General features: G+C 26.9%; 1 protein-coding gene across 1 annotated transcript in view; it reads left to right on the forward strand.

The window, feature by feature from the left end:
• The first annotated feature begins 669 nt into the window (after window positions 1-669).
• Window positions 670-16,183, forward strand: part of LOC108751794 (probable ATP-dependent helicase PF08_0048) — a 24,856-nt gene continuing 9,342 nt past the window's right edge. Inside the window, exons 1-3 of the mRNA XM_018492203.1 lie at window positions 670-848; window positions 938-985; window positions 6,918-7,187. Of these exons, the coding sequence (XP_018347705.1) occupies window positions 789-848; window positions 938-985; window positions 6,918-7,187 (378 nt within the window). The 5' untranslated portion in view covers window positions 670-788. The remainder of the gene's footprint in view (window positions 849-937; window positions 986-6,917; window positions 7,188-16,183) is intronic.

Genomic DNA, 16,183 nt, shown 5'->3' on the forward strand with positions numbered 1-16,183 from the left:
AAACTGGATTTCCTTAATATGTACGGCGTTTAAAATACACTCTTTCAAATCTACTGGAACTATGCGTTTTGATATTGTTAAACTTAGGTAAACAAATACCTACATACATAAACATTTTATTACACACTTGTATACTTGCTATTTGTATTAATTATTGGCAATACAAAATACATATGATTCACCTTACTATAAATATTTGTTGAGAAATAAAGAACTAATCTTTCAATATACGATTTCAGTAGCACAAATCGAATTTTACTCTTTCCTGTGACAACAACGCCACCAATGTTTACATCAAATTAATAACGTACGCAGGTATATTAATAGAAATAGGTATATTAATGAATAAAATGTCTTGAAAAATACTTTTCGAGTGCTACTGTATATGCATTTACACCCAGATAACATTTATGTTGCATAAGATATCTAAAAGACGTCTTTTAAACATCTTTTAAACATAAGACATCTAAAAGATGTCTTTTAGATATCTTACGCAACATAGATGGATATAAATACATTTGCGCAATACTTACTCTCGATAACGAAAATGACTGCTTTTAAGAATTTTTAAAAACAACTGTGTTTTTCTCCTCTAATTTTCTTAATTTTCAAATGATAAGATACGACAACATCCCTTTAAAAGGAAGTTCTCAGTTTCTCAAACGCCAAATATTTTTCAGAAATTTACACATGAGTTGGTTTTATACTCGAAGTAGAAGAATATAACTTTATAGAGAATTAATATATTCGCGCACTAAATATAAATCGTGTTGCGATTGATAGTGACAATGCGGGCGTTGTATACGTTATTAATTTTGATAGCTATCGAAGGCGTTTTTGAAAGAGCAGTAAGTACACACCGCAAATTGATACATCTTAATATTATATTCAATTTTATAAATAAAAATCATTTAGATCATTGTGTCGTTCTTAACAGTTTATCGAAGCAAAACCATATGAAGTTAAAAGAGATGGGAATCCTTCCGTAAGTAGAAAATAAAAAATTTAAAAGATAAAAAAGAATCTTTTAATAGTGTATCTTAGCTAACGCTAATCATTCATAAAAAGTTTGATTTATACATAGAAAGAAAGAATATTTTTATTTTAAAATATCTTCATTTTCAAAGTCTTAAAATAAGATTGTATAGATTTAAATCAATATAATTTGTTTACATAAAGAAATTTTATATGATTAAACTAACACTGTTAAATCTGTAGTGTCAAATTTAAGAAATGAATGGCTATCTGGGACTATATAGTGTAAATTTAACACGTTATAGTGTCAAATTTAATTATTATTTTAGTAAAAAATAATGATGTGATTGAGTAGGAGCAGTGCCGACTCACATTAAGTTAAATTTGACACTATAGATTTAACAGTGAAGAAAAATATATTCTCTTTATTTATAATAATTTTTGAGAGGAAAAAAATATCACATAAAAAATATAATCTTCAAATTGAGAATCAAAATTTCTCTATTAAAATTAAATAATTTTTATTTAACTATGTTTTAAAATAAATTGTTCATACTATTAAATTGTCTCATCAAAAATAAGCTCGTTCATCTCATACATGGCTCAGCCACGTAGATGGACACGTTACTTGTAAGAAAAAACGCCCAGAAATCTTATAAAATTGACACAATGCTTGTTGTTCTGCTGGATTTTTAGCTGGATTAGAATTTTGCATATTGACACAGTACTAACAGTACCAGCATCGTAGTTAATACAGTGACACGAGGTGGCAAGAATCTAGCTAGTAATTCAGCAAGAAAATAAGTATCGTGTGCCGGCAGCTTAAGGAGGAGTATGCAAACAAAGTTGGCAAGTCTTCTGGAGATTTCCAAGCTTTTTTAAAGTAGCTTTCGGGGCCTTAAAAAAGTTGTAACCGTTATGTATATAATAACGTATAAAAAAATTTGTACTAGATATTTCAAAAAGATTAATGTTTACTTCTAATCTTGCAGCATCGTCAAAAAAGTTATATAATTAAAATTAAAATAAAAATTTTTTGTTCTAACACTCTCTATAATTTCAAATATGTTATTCAATAAAAACGTTCATCTTATTAAAAGAGATTTAATGTATGTTTGACACGCATAAAAATAGAATAAAAATAATTATTTTATCTTCTTCGTATGAATCTTTTAAATAAAAAGAAAATCCTGTTATTATCAAAATAATCATATTGTGCTTTTTAAATAACTATTATAACATAGATATTAAAATATAATATTGTTGAAATTGTTTTATTAAATTCTTTAAAAAAGACTTTATATATTATTGCTTACATGGAAAATAATGACTGCGTTAGTTTTAGGAAGAAATACGTTAGATATCAAAGTAAAATTAATGATCGGTATCACTCTTCTTACGCTAGTGTAACTTACACACAATTAAATATAGAAACTACCCAAGTCATAAATTTAAAGCTAGCGAGCTATATTAGGTGTATAATGTGATAATGTTTATTTTGTTAAAATCTATAAATTTTACGGAACGTTTCGACTTCGCTTAGTCCTCATCAGCAGTGAATATAAATTATAACCTAGTACAATAAAAAGTCCCGTACAATAAAATTAACATATAATAAAATTGACACTCGAATATACAAGTACAATGTCATAGATCCCGTACAATAGAATAAAATTAACGCATAGTAAAATTAATTCAAGATATGACATTTGAGCATCAATTTTATTATGCGTTAATATTTTGCGTTATTTTACTATTACTATGTGTTAATTTTATTTTATTTTACAGAGTCTATGACATAGCATATTCAAACGCCAATTTTATGCGTTGATTTTGTTGTACAGGATTTTTCACTTACTAGATTATAATTTTTATCTATGGCTTATGAGAACTAAGTGAAATCAAAACGTTCCGTAAAATTTATAGATTTAACAAAATAAATGTTATCACATTGTACACCTAATATAGCGTTTTAATTTATGACCTGAATTGGATATGTTAATCATAATTGGTAAAAATTTTTTCTGTGTAGTTTCAATTTGCTGAATATTTTGAAATAGCAAAAAATTTTCACAGAATATTTAAATAAAATGTTCGGAATGATATATGAACTCGCTTTTTGTTATATGTATGTCTACAGGGTGTAAGTTTTTGCCAATCGCTTTTGTATAGATAGAGACTAAACTGAAATAGTCTTCTACCATTTTGCAATTTTCACAATGGTTAACGAGATACTAATTGCTAAAAATCGTTAAATATTAGTTTTCAATAATTTTTTACTCAAATACTATTAATTTTACAGAAAAACAGCGAAAAAAAAATTTAATTTCTTTTCATAAAATTCTAACCATTTTTTCAGAATTTTTTAATATCGTATTTCCTTAATTAGTAAAAATAAGAAAATGCAGTACTAAAAAATTGATAAAAAATTCTGAAAAAATTCTTAGAATTCTATGAGAAGAAAATTAATGATTTTTGTCTGTTGCAGTTTTTCTGTAAAATTGATAGCATTTGAGTAAAAAATTCAAGACTATATTCGGCAATTTTTAGTAATTAATATCTTATTAACACTATAATACAATATACGAAAATTGAAAAATGGTAAAGAACTTTTTCAGTTTAGTCTGTTCTATCTACACAAAAGCAGATGGCAAAAAAGTTATGGGACACCCTATATGAGGGTGTCAGAATGTCTCATTTTAATCGATCACCTCAAATATTTCTTAAACAGTGCATTTTAAGGAAAAATGTTTCAGACAAAAATTTTGGGATTTTGAGGGGAACATAAGATGCCATTGATTTGATTTTGGATGTTGTCGTTAAGGTCAGGACAAGATTACTTTGAATTTTTTAAACGGAACTCCCCATTTTTTATTACGTATTCTTGTAGCTTACCTCGAAAGCTTTCCAAAACACTGTAAGTTCATTTCCATTAAGTACTTTTCGAGTTATAAGGCTTGCAAGTTACAGCATCGCAGACATTAGCATTACGCAAGGTGCCCGACCGATGGTTAAAATCTCTTAAATGTTATTCAGGATTATGTTCTAAATAACATTTGTCAAGTTCAAAGTCATTGAAGGTTGTACCTCTTATTTTCATTTTTATGTAGAAATGAATTTTTAGTGCAAAATAAAAATAAGAGGAACAATCTGCAATGACCTCGATTTTGACAAATGTTATTCAGATCATGACCCTAAACAACATTCAAGAGATTTTTAATCGTCGGTCGGACACCTTGGTAATACTAATAGAGGTATTGTAACTTTTGAATCCTATATTCGAGAAGAACTTAATGAAAAAATTTTATTATAGTGTTTTGGAAAGCTTTCGAGATTTTGATAAGCTACAAGAATATGCAATGAAAAATGGGAGTTTCTATTTAAGAAATTAAAAGTGACCTTTATGTAACTTTCAAACGACTATCTATATAAGGTCAAACCAATGGTATCATCTTACATTCCCCTTTAAATACAACTTATGTCTGAAATATTTTTCCGTATCTTCCATGTTTGTTGAGATATTTGCCTGGTTCGATTAAAATGACTCTGTATATATATGTATATATATATATATGTATATATATCACTAAAATCACTCATCGCTTTAATGTACATACCCGCCGATAGAGAGCTTTTGAAGAAAGATGCATTAACTCTTAAATAAGAATCTTCAGAGTTGGCAATATAACGCGTTATATTTGTAACGTCCATTACAAGTACTTTTTTTAATAATGAATGGGTAACGACGTTACATTTTCTTCTGAGTAATATTCATGGTAACGCAATTATATTTTTGGGGTAACGGTAATGATTTCACTAGTTATTTTTATTATTACTTTATTTCTAACTACGTAAAAGTTTAGTCGTCACTGTAGCCCTAGAAAACAGAGATGAAACATTAACGGTCTGATTGGCTGTCTAAATCACGCGATCACGACGCCTTCTTACATTATATTCACAATTCACACGTTTAGATTAACTCTTTATGTATATGGTGATGAGATCACATGAAATTCTGGAAATAATCTTTACAGTATATTTAATTTCTTAAAATAAAATTTTTTTTGTGTCATATCTCACAAATTAAATATATGTATATAATGCAGATTACAAACAATATTATTTTTTTATTATAATATATAATAATATTATCCTTAGAGTATTCACGATGAGTTATGCGTATCTTGTTTCTTTTCTTCGAAATACTGCACCTGGCTAAATAATTCTTTTTATTCTTTCTTTCTTTTTAAATATACAACTTCATAAATATTTAAAAAAAAATGTTAAAATATATACAAGAATCTATTCATAATTTTTGTATATTTGCAAAAATTATGGTAATTAACGACCCATTATGCACAGTAAAAGAAAATTGTATATGTATTAAGAATTAATGTATAATTTAAAGATATTTTATTAAAAGTAATACGAGAAATAAATTTATATAACTATAAAAATTACAAAAAATGCAGTAGGTATATATTATACGAGTATGTGATATGACAGCATCTATTCATTAGAATAACGCATAATGTGTTTACTATATTTTTTTAGCTCTATTCCTCTACTAAAAAATAGAGTTTTGACATCTTTTTTACATTTATTACAAAAATCTGAATATAATATTCTATTAGTGTCAAGAAAAAAAAGTAACGACTCGTTACATTTTGAGTAACAATAACGAGTTACTTTTGCAAATCAATAACGAATAACGAAAACGAGTTATTTTTTAGGAAAAAGAACGGTAATGGTAATGAATTATTTTTATAAGATAATGTTGCCAACCCTGAGAATATCATACTTTACTTTACAAATCATATTCGTGGGACTTGATAGAATTCCGTTTATTAAAATACATTAAAGAAGTAGTGCTATTTCTGTAGAAACTAGTCTTTGAGTTAGTTGTATTCATGTGAATTGAATCATGGCACTATGATCTACCTTAACAAGTCAGAAATTTATTAAGAGAAAGTAAAAGAAAGAAATGAAGAATCCAAAGAAGGGAAGAATATAAAGAGCGCAGCATTTTACTTGTGAAGTGGATCAAAATTGGGATCTAAGATGAAAATAAAAGAAATTTGTTTTTAACTATACTTTCGTTTAAAAATGAATTCAGGGATCTCTGGACTTAGAATTTTTAGAAAAATTATGATTTTGCAAATTATATATGGAACAATCTCCAAATATGTAAAAATGTAAATTAAATTTTTAACGATTATTTAAATGTTGCTCTTATATTCTGTAAAATTTTGAAATATTTCGAAATACTGTTAGAAAGTTATTTTGGAATTTTAGAAACTTTTTATAAACTTTTTACGAATATTTATTAGATTAGCATTAGCTGAGATAATATATACAGGGTAAATTAAAAGTATTGAATGATAAAATGTCTTCAAAACAAACGATTTGAAAAAAGATATTTCATAAAAGAATTGTAAGATTTTAACAAATACATCAAATGGCAATACTTTTACAAACACCATTGACAAGCTTACAAAGCTAACTTTAAAATTTTTAATGGAAACTTCTACTTTTTATTTAATACTCTTGTAGCTCTGATATCCAAATTTTTTTAAAACGATACAATAAAACACTTTTTAGTAACTTTAAAGATATTTGATCGGTCCAATACTTTTATTTAGTCATTTGTATACCTGTTTATACATAACATAGTGTTGGAAATAATATTCTTGTAAGTAATATTTGTAACATAAAAAAAATATTTAGTTGCAATAATAAATATAATATTAAGACAATAAAAAATGATTTACAAAGCGAGAAAATTACATTAGCGTACTTATTAAAATTTATTATATTTATGTACCAACATTTATGTAATAACTCGGTAATTTTGTGTATAAAATATTATTAGTTAAATATTATTATCTAATTGGCAGTTAATAAGTTTTTATTAATTTAATCTTTTATGATGTTTTAATTAGTCTGGCAGAAATCTTAAAAATAACTTACTAAACAATATAGAAGAAAACGATTATTACAACATCAAACGTAACTATGATGACAACAATCACAAAACTTACCCTCGTTGCAACAACTACGCTAACAATAATGATGACGATGACGGTGATGATGACGACATTACCACTAACGACAATCCTACTACTGACAGTGACGACATCGACGATGATGACGACATTGTCGACATTGATGATATTGACGACATTGGCAATTATAAAAACCATGATTTTTTGGTAACTTAAAGTACCTTTATTAATTTATATATAGTAAAACCTAAGTATTATGTTATGTTTCTTTTGTATTCTTATTAGAGGTATTCCTATTTCAATCTAGTAATAATATATATAGTATATATATATATATATATATATATATATATATATATAATTATCTATATAAGTAATAATATTATATATATATATATTTTTTTTTTAAATCTCTTTTAAAAATTATTATAGATAAAATTTATTTAACTCAAGTGATATGCATCAAATAAAAAAGTATTCCAAGTAGTAAATCCAAGTAGTAGGAGAGACCGAGGATAATAAACTCATTTTTTAATTTCAAATTTTTACAGACAAAATTAAGAGACTTATTAAAAAAATAAATTTTACATCAATTACTACATACATTTGACTATTTAATAATATTTTAATAATAAGAGAAAACTGATAACTATATGAAAAAAAATGCATTTCTAATACATTCCATCTGATTAAACTAACCCCAAGAGCGGGGTAAGATGAATAATGGTATGGGGTAATTTAATTAACATTATTAAAATAAAGGTTAATGTATATTTAATCTTTACAACAAGGCTTTCATAAAAATGCATTTTAAACATGAGCATATTTATAAAATAAAAAGTATAACTTTGTACCTTGTTATTAGATAAATAACAATTTATCTAATCCGAATTATTATCCGAATTACAGTTATAACAAATATATGATTATTAGCTTTTATACATTTAGAATGTACCCACATGTGGCATTTCGTGCACTCTTCTCCTAGAATACTTTTTAAATAACTCTGTACAAACACATTTTATCGTCTGTCTCATTCAAGAATAAAGAATTTAGATTATTTAGAATATTTATGTATAAATGTTTATAAACATATATAATTTATTATATTATGAATGTTTATACATATTTATACATATTCATGCATGAAAAATTTCTTATACATGTAATTTAACTATTATTGCATATTTTTATTATTAAAATTTATTAAAACTACAAAAATTATTGCATTATAGGTATATTTAAAATAAAAGAGAATACTTTCTAAATTCTTTTGAGTAAAATTTCAAAATACAGCTATGTATGGAACATAGTGAGATGGCCTTGGTAAAATAGTTGATAGAGAACGATATGATTTTTATCAATTTGTATTGTTTTCAAATTATATTGTATTATAAATATGCATGAAATATTTTCTTAAAAAAGTATAAAAAATATATAAACGGATTTTATTTAGAGAGAGAGAGAGGTCAAATTAGAATTTAAACCTTTGGATTCGCTCCTACAGCATAAAGTTGCACAAAAATTGCTGCAACATTGTATGTTACAGCAATATTATAGAGATATTAATTCTTTGTTGTATGGGCGGGAAGAGGCGGAAAGTAGACATATGGTACAGACTACATAAACATGTTTTATTTCATACATAGGCATATCGTGAAATTTTTTTTAGAGAGAGATTTTCAATCAACCCAGCGATGTACCGTGCACTAATCGGAATGACAACCAAAAAAAAAAAGAATTTTACTATTGTATTAAAAAGAATGTCATTGCACCATTTTTATTGTTGTAATTTACAAATATGAATGTTTATAAATATCATAATTTTTAACATTAATGTATTCCATTTGAATATTTTTATAACTTTTAATATCTCCTCATACTTCATTTTGAAAAGAAATGTTACGTTTTGTATATCATGTTTTACTTCTTTTTTTAACAAATTTTTTTTAAAAAGGGTAATACAGTTACTACAAGAATGTATTAATTATAGCATATATTCTGTTTTTTGCGCGGGATAAACCTTATAGAAATTTTCCCTGCGGTTCGCATATTTTGTCAAAAAGCTCAAACGAATAGAAATATTAAAAATTATATGGTTTTAATAACGAGAAGAAAAATATATTTTATGTAACAGCAAAAAACGCACACAAAGTCAAAAATTGTATGTTTTTTACATTTAAAAGTAAAAGAGAAGCATTCGATAAAACATGTAGTACATCGCCAAAATTCTAAATAAAATATTCTCATTACTAAAGCAGTAAACAATTATTAGACCAACCGATTTGAATGTGCTATCAGGATGTACACTAACGGGACCCTCTCAAAATAAAATAATTCATAAAAAATTTCGGGGGAGGGATTTAAATCCCCAAAATCACCTTTCTGGATATGCCCATGGTGTCATATTATGATTTTTAATGAATTATTAGCAAATAAATTACTTTATTATTTTTAATTAATTACTTTTATTAGCACAAAATCACGTATTTAATTTATTAATTTATTTTACTTTTCTCTAAAAATTGTCTACTCTTAACTGATTCTTCAAACTAAAGAAAAACTTATTTATAATACTAGCCGATTCTGAAGAAAATCTTTTTATAATTTTCAATTATTTTTTTCTTTTTTTCCAAAATCAATTTCTTGTGAATGCTTGATAAACATAGTCCATAATATATAATATATATTTTGTAATTATTTTCTTTTTTTAAGGTAGAGCACGACTTCTTGCCCTTTCCCTTTGACTATCTATTAATACATACTAAGAGGTTATACTTAATTGCAAAGCGATAAAAACACGTGTCTTTGAGAATTTTTTTTGAAAAAGCTTAAAGATGTTTTGAAACAAACATAAGTATTTAAATACAAATATTTTAAGGGCAACTCTAATTTTTTATAGTAATGTATTGATAAATAAAGAGATAGGTAATCTCTTAGGATTAATTTTGTTAAAAGTGTTTTGCGGCAACGCATTTTCTACTTCAGCTACTTCATTAAAAAGCTGGACAAATTTAGTTAATATAATATATAAGATTATCTAGGGCCTGACCATTCATTTTTTTGAAAAATTAATTTATAACAAAATGGCGGCAGTTCAAAATCGAAGTATGATTTTCAAAACCAAAAAATCGCTCGTTCTTTATCGTTGAAATAAAAACGCAACGGTAAAAGATATCACAACTAGGCACTAGAACTTTTAGTGTTGAAAAAGTCTAGCAAATTTTATTATGATTAGTACAGTAGTTCCGCAAGATATTTTGGTCACCACATTTTAAAAATGTGTTAAAGAAAAAGCGTTTTAAAGTTTTAAGTTAACATTTGCAATCAAGTAAATGCAAATTTTTTAACTAACACGGAATCGTATATTCCAGGACCATATAATAAACTCTCCAAATGAATTGCAGCCTCCAAAACTTTAATTTAAATTTATTGCCGAAGTATTCTTGTCTCTTGAATCCTCTACTGCATGCAAAGCAGAAAATCAAAATTTTAATAAGCGTAAGGTCTTCTTTTTCGATATGAACATTCGGGCTAATACTTATTCCAATAACCTAAGCATTGAGAAATACAACATTATGTTCGTTAAATATAGGTACTAGCAGCGATATAAACAGCTGTTTTAACGATCTTACTACAACTTGATTTTCGGATTAATTTTCCAAATTGGTTGATTCAAGCACTTTGTATAGACTCGTATAATTACATAACACAAATATAATGTATTGGTATAAAATATATAACTCACATGATCGTAGAAAGGATCTGCTTTTGTGCAGTTGCCATTCTATACCTGATATATGTTTAAATTTGCATAACTTCGTCAATTTTTGTCCGATAGATTTCAAATTTATAGAAAATATTTTAAAGGTACTTTAAGAAAATGTCAAAACCTAAAAATCAACTATTTTAAAGTTTAGAAGTACGTATAACACATAACAAAAACGTTTCTTGTGCTACTCAAGTAGCACAAGACGTCTATGGACATCCATTTTATGTCCATTTTACTTCTATACATCCATGGACATGAAATAGATGTCATCCCATTTAAGACGTCCATTAATTGGACGTAGGTACAGAATGAACACAGAGGATGGCCAGTATTCGATGTAATCCGAAGTTGTGAAAACAAACATCGAGAGCAAACTTATTAAAATTTATTATTTATTTCTTTGAAAATTTTGTGCATAAAGTATTATTAGTTAAATATTATTAGCTGAATTAGTACATCAATCTTTATTAAATTAATATTCTACGTTCTTTTTAATTAGTCAGACAGAGAAGCTAAAAATAGCATACTAAATATGGAAGAAAAGAATTACGAAAACGTCAAACGCGACTACAATGACGACGACGATGACGACAATGACGACGACTACGACGGCGATGACGACGACGACGACGACGACGATGACGACGACGACGATGATGACAATGACGATGACGATGATGACAATGGCGATGACGATGACGATGACGACGACGACAATGATGATGATGCTAATAACAACGTCGACGGCGACAATGGCAACAATCAAAACAGCCACGGTATTAACGGAGTTCGTGACTGGGTAAGATTAAATAAATAAAAATAAATTATACAGAGAGAGAGAGAGAGAGAGAGAGAGAGAGAGAGAGAGAGAGAGCAAATTATACATATGTAAATTCGACAAATAGGAAATAGAAAATAATGGCTATAACGCTCAAAGTTAGATTTTTTTAATACTTAAATAATTTAATGTGAATTAATGTATATATGTACATGCATATACCATATTTCTAATCATTCAGACGTTATTTCCATATATATATACATTGATTATTAAGAAGAATATTAAAAGGTCTCGGTAGCTTAAAGACTTAAGATCCGTTCGGATGGAATGTTAGAAATCCGGGTTCGAATCTCGGCTAAAATAATATTTTTTGCAATAAATAAATTTATTTACAGATTTCCAGCAAAAGAATTCTTTAATAAGTGCCTAATCAATTTAATTGTTATATTATTTCAGCAGTTTAATTGCATTTTTAAATTCGATAAAATTTCAGCGCGCAGGTCGAGTGACTACAAATATGGTATATATGTATTGTATGTACATACAAAGTGCCTATAAGATCTGTTATCGTTCCTATATTTTGGAAATGATTCAAAATAAAAAAAAATCGCGAAATACGTGTTCGATTATTTGGAGAGGCTACTTTTTTAAGAAGGTCGGGGAGATTTTTCCCTTAAGGGGGTGCCTAGGGGGACCTCAACTTAAACATTTCAAATGGAACCCTCCTATTGTAGCACATCATATAAAAAGGCATAAAAAAAAAAGCTTTTAGTTTTATGCGGAAGTTGATATATTGACTTCCATTCGAGAATTATTCAGTGTCACAAAATTTGAAAAATTCTATTATATTTGTCCTTATCTTCAATATTTGTTTATTGCAGTAACTGTTCAAAATGGGCACCGTTTACTTCTATGATTCAACATAAGTCAACATAAGTGATTAATTCATATACATTTTTATTGACATAAGGATCTTGATTATTGAGATAATATTTTATACCTTTATGTCAATAAAAATGTACATGAATTAATTACCTATGTTAGTGACAACCCGTAATATAAATTTTAATTGAATCAATAGCATTTTTTTCGTGGTCAGATAAATTTAAATTTATAACATTAATCGTTTTAGATTCTTAGAAGATCTTTCTATAATCTTTTACCTCCGATTCCTTCTTTTCTGGCAAAATTAATTTATTGTGAATGCTCAGTATGCATAAATATATAAATTTTTTTTAATTATTACATTTTTCTTTAAAATTAAGAGAATGCACGATTTCTTGTTCTCCCTTCCCTTTTGGCTATGCCTAATTATATTAATAAAAACATTTTATTATATTTGTACTATTATTCAGTTAGCACAGAACGTTGTATAGACCTATATTTCAGGTCCATTTTATTTATTTTTCACGGACATGAAATGAACATCATCGTAAGTCCGATTTTTCAAACATTTATTATTTGGACGTTCATAGGATAACGTACATAAGATGGCGCATTTTTAATGTCAGAAGTTGTGTTAGACATCCAGTGAGCATGTTAAAATTTCCCAGATAGCCATTCATGCCCCTTGACACAAAAAGATAAATATTTACTGATTACAAATTTCCTTTCGATTGCAATTACGATTGTTGTAACGGAGATGCTAATCCCTTTGTATAAAGCAATCCGAAAGCAACAGGAAGAGAACTATTTCCTGAAAAACTTTTCTAATAATTTATTATATTGTAAATATAGTTTTCGATATTTCTTTAGCATATTTTCATCAAATATAAGGAAAAGATGTTAGCTACATCATAACTGATTATGTATTAATTTTCAGTAATAATATTTTAATAACATACCCAGATAGTAAGTTTCCCGCATGTTACTATAAATTTGATATAAGAAAAAACTTTTCATACATTATACAATAATATGTATTAATATGTATAAACATACATAAACATATAATCATATATGAAATATGTCCGTACATATGTTCATACCTCTTTCTATTATAAAATTACTTTTTAGTGAATAGAAATAACAATAGTAATGTAAAAACATAAAAAATAAATTAAAGGAATAATTTTTGCATTGTTTGTTTTAGAAAAAAATTACTTTGAAAAAATGTTAAAAAAAATTTCTCATACACAATTATGCATAATTTTATATATAATTATAAATAAGTAATTTTTTTACATTTCTTCAAACTTGATTTTTTTCTAAAATAAAGTGTAAAAATTACCCTTTTAATTATTTTTAACATTTTCACATTATTATTGTTATTTCTATTACATTAAAAAGTAATTTTACAAAAGAAAGAAGGATGTATGAACATATTTAATATAAAATTATGTATGATTATATGAATATTTATATATGTTTATACATATCTATACATATTTATGCATATAACATTTTTTCTTTCACTTCCAACTTTGACCGATCCTAATGACGCTCTCTACTATACAAATAAAACAACATTCCGATTTTGATTGCTCATAATTTCGTTAAAAATCATCATCGTACCGTAATTAATAAAACAAATTCTTAAAATTGAAACGTTGGTCTATCAAGTAGTAATTGTAAAAATGTAATTTTTTTTTTAAATCGAATATCTATACATTTGAGCTAAAAATGTGATATTATTGTCTTTTTTCCATTGCGCAATGGTTATAAGGATAATAATATCACATTTTTAACTCAAATTTTTATATATTTTACATTAAAAAATAGCATAATACTATTCGATAGAGCAACGTTTCAGCTTTAAGAATTTGTTTTTTTAATTGTAATATGATGATTTTTAATAAAGTTATAGCAATCAAAGTTTCTTTTTACTTAACTCGCGAATAACTCAAGAACAAAAAATTGTACGAACATTTTTAAAAAATGATTTTGTAAGGAAAACTCCAAACTTTCACGATAGAGATAGTCAAAAATTTTTGAAAATTTTTTTTGCCACGTGACAGACCCCTAAAGTAAGACGAAAAATTTTTCTTTTTCTCAGCTTATAATTTTCTATAAAAATTATAAAACTCACATAAATTTAAAAAATATGATAACCATTTGAAAGTAGAGATTTCAAGATTTAAAAACTTTTTTTTAAATTTAATTTTTGATTATTTTTAAAAAAGATATTGTACATATAATTTTTGAAAAAAATAACAAAGTATCGCAGAACTTTCCCTTCAACTCAATATTTATATATTTAATTTAGTATAATTTTATATATAAAGTATTATTATCTAAATATTATTTGCTAAATTGACATAGTTAATGAATTTTTATTACAATAATTTAAACTTTAACGTTCTTTTTTTTTTTAATTAGTCCGGCAGAGATCTTAAAAATAGTTTACGGAATAACATAGAAGAAAACAATTACAACATCAAGCATGACTACAATGACAACGATGACGAGACGACAACAACGACTGACGACGACGACGATGACGACAACAACGACGATGACGACAACAACGACGATGACGACAACAACGACGATGACGATGACAGCGACGACGATGACGATGACGACGATGATGATGACGACAACGACGACGACGACGACGCTGGAGACGATGGCAACTACCAAATTAACCATGGCAATAACGGAATTCGTGATTTTGGGGTAAGATTAAATACATAAAAATAAATATATTAAATAGAAATTATATGTATTATAAATATGCATGGAATATCCTAAGAGTATAAAAATATTACAAAGTGCCTTATAAGATCATAATGCGACTACGCAACGAATTGGACATAAAGATTTTAAATAGTCAAGCTAAATATAAAGATTATGCGTTTCGCGGATTTCTTCCGTGTCCAGATCCACTCTTGGAATGCCAACATTTCATGAACCTTGCAGTTCACTTCATCAGAGCGAGGAGCAGTCTAATACTGAATGTATCTACTGCATGTATACTAAGTATCAGGCTGCACCTTGTCCTAATGAAGGCGAAATGTTGGCATTCCAAGAATGGATCTGGACACAGAGGAAACTCGCAAAACGCATAATCTTTATATAGAAAGTACCCGTGGAAGCCTTAAGAATATTAGTCAAGCTGAATCTTTACTGTTGAAATAATTCTGTATGAATTTATATACTTATATCCAATCCCTCAAACTGCGCGCTGAATTTATTTGTAATCTTTAAACGCAATTCTAAGAGCACAGATCTACAGAGCAGTAACAGTACTATTGACAAGTAATTTAATTATATCCTCATAGACATCGATTCTTTTATTATAGACTAATCTAAAATTTTGATGCAAATAAGCATCCTAAAATCTGTAAATAATTTTGTTATGAAAAACACATCCCCGAACAGATGTAATCCGGATTTCTTGCATTTTGTGCGAACGCACAATGAAAACGCACAAATGAAATAATAAATAATAGTTACAATCTTCCTACATACATTATAAGTGTTATGACATGAGGTACATATTTCATAATGCGTTTATTGCATTTAGTGCACTGAATTCAATCAGCGCACTTTGTATGCTTCGGGCATAAATCCCGCTCGCTGCCGTATATCCTAAACAGGTGGGATATACAAGACAGCAAACTAAATAAAAAATACGGAAGCAAAACACTTGTATTTTGCTATACCACATATTTTATTATTCTACCACACGTATGTATCACGAAATAA

Source organism: Trachymyrmex septentrionalis, unplaced genomic scaffold (genome assembly GCF_001594115.1).
Source record: "Trachymyrmex septentrionalis isolate Tsep2-gDNA-1 unplaced genomic scaffold, Tsep1.0 scaffold52, whole genome shotgun sequence".
NCBI lineage: Eukaryota > Metazoa > Arthropoda > Insecta > Hymenoptera > Formicidae > Trachymyrmex > Trachymyrmex septentrionalis.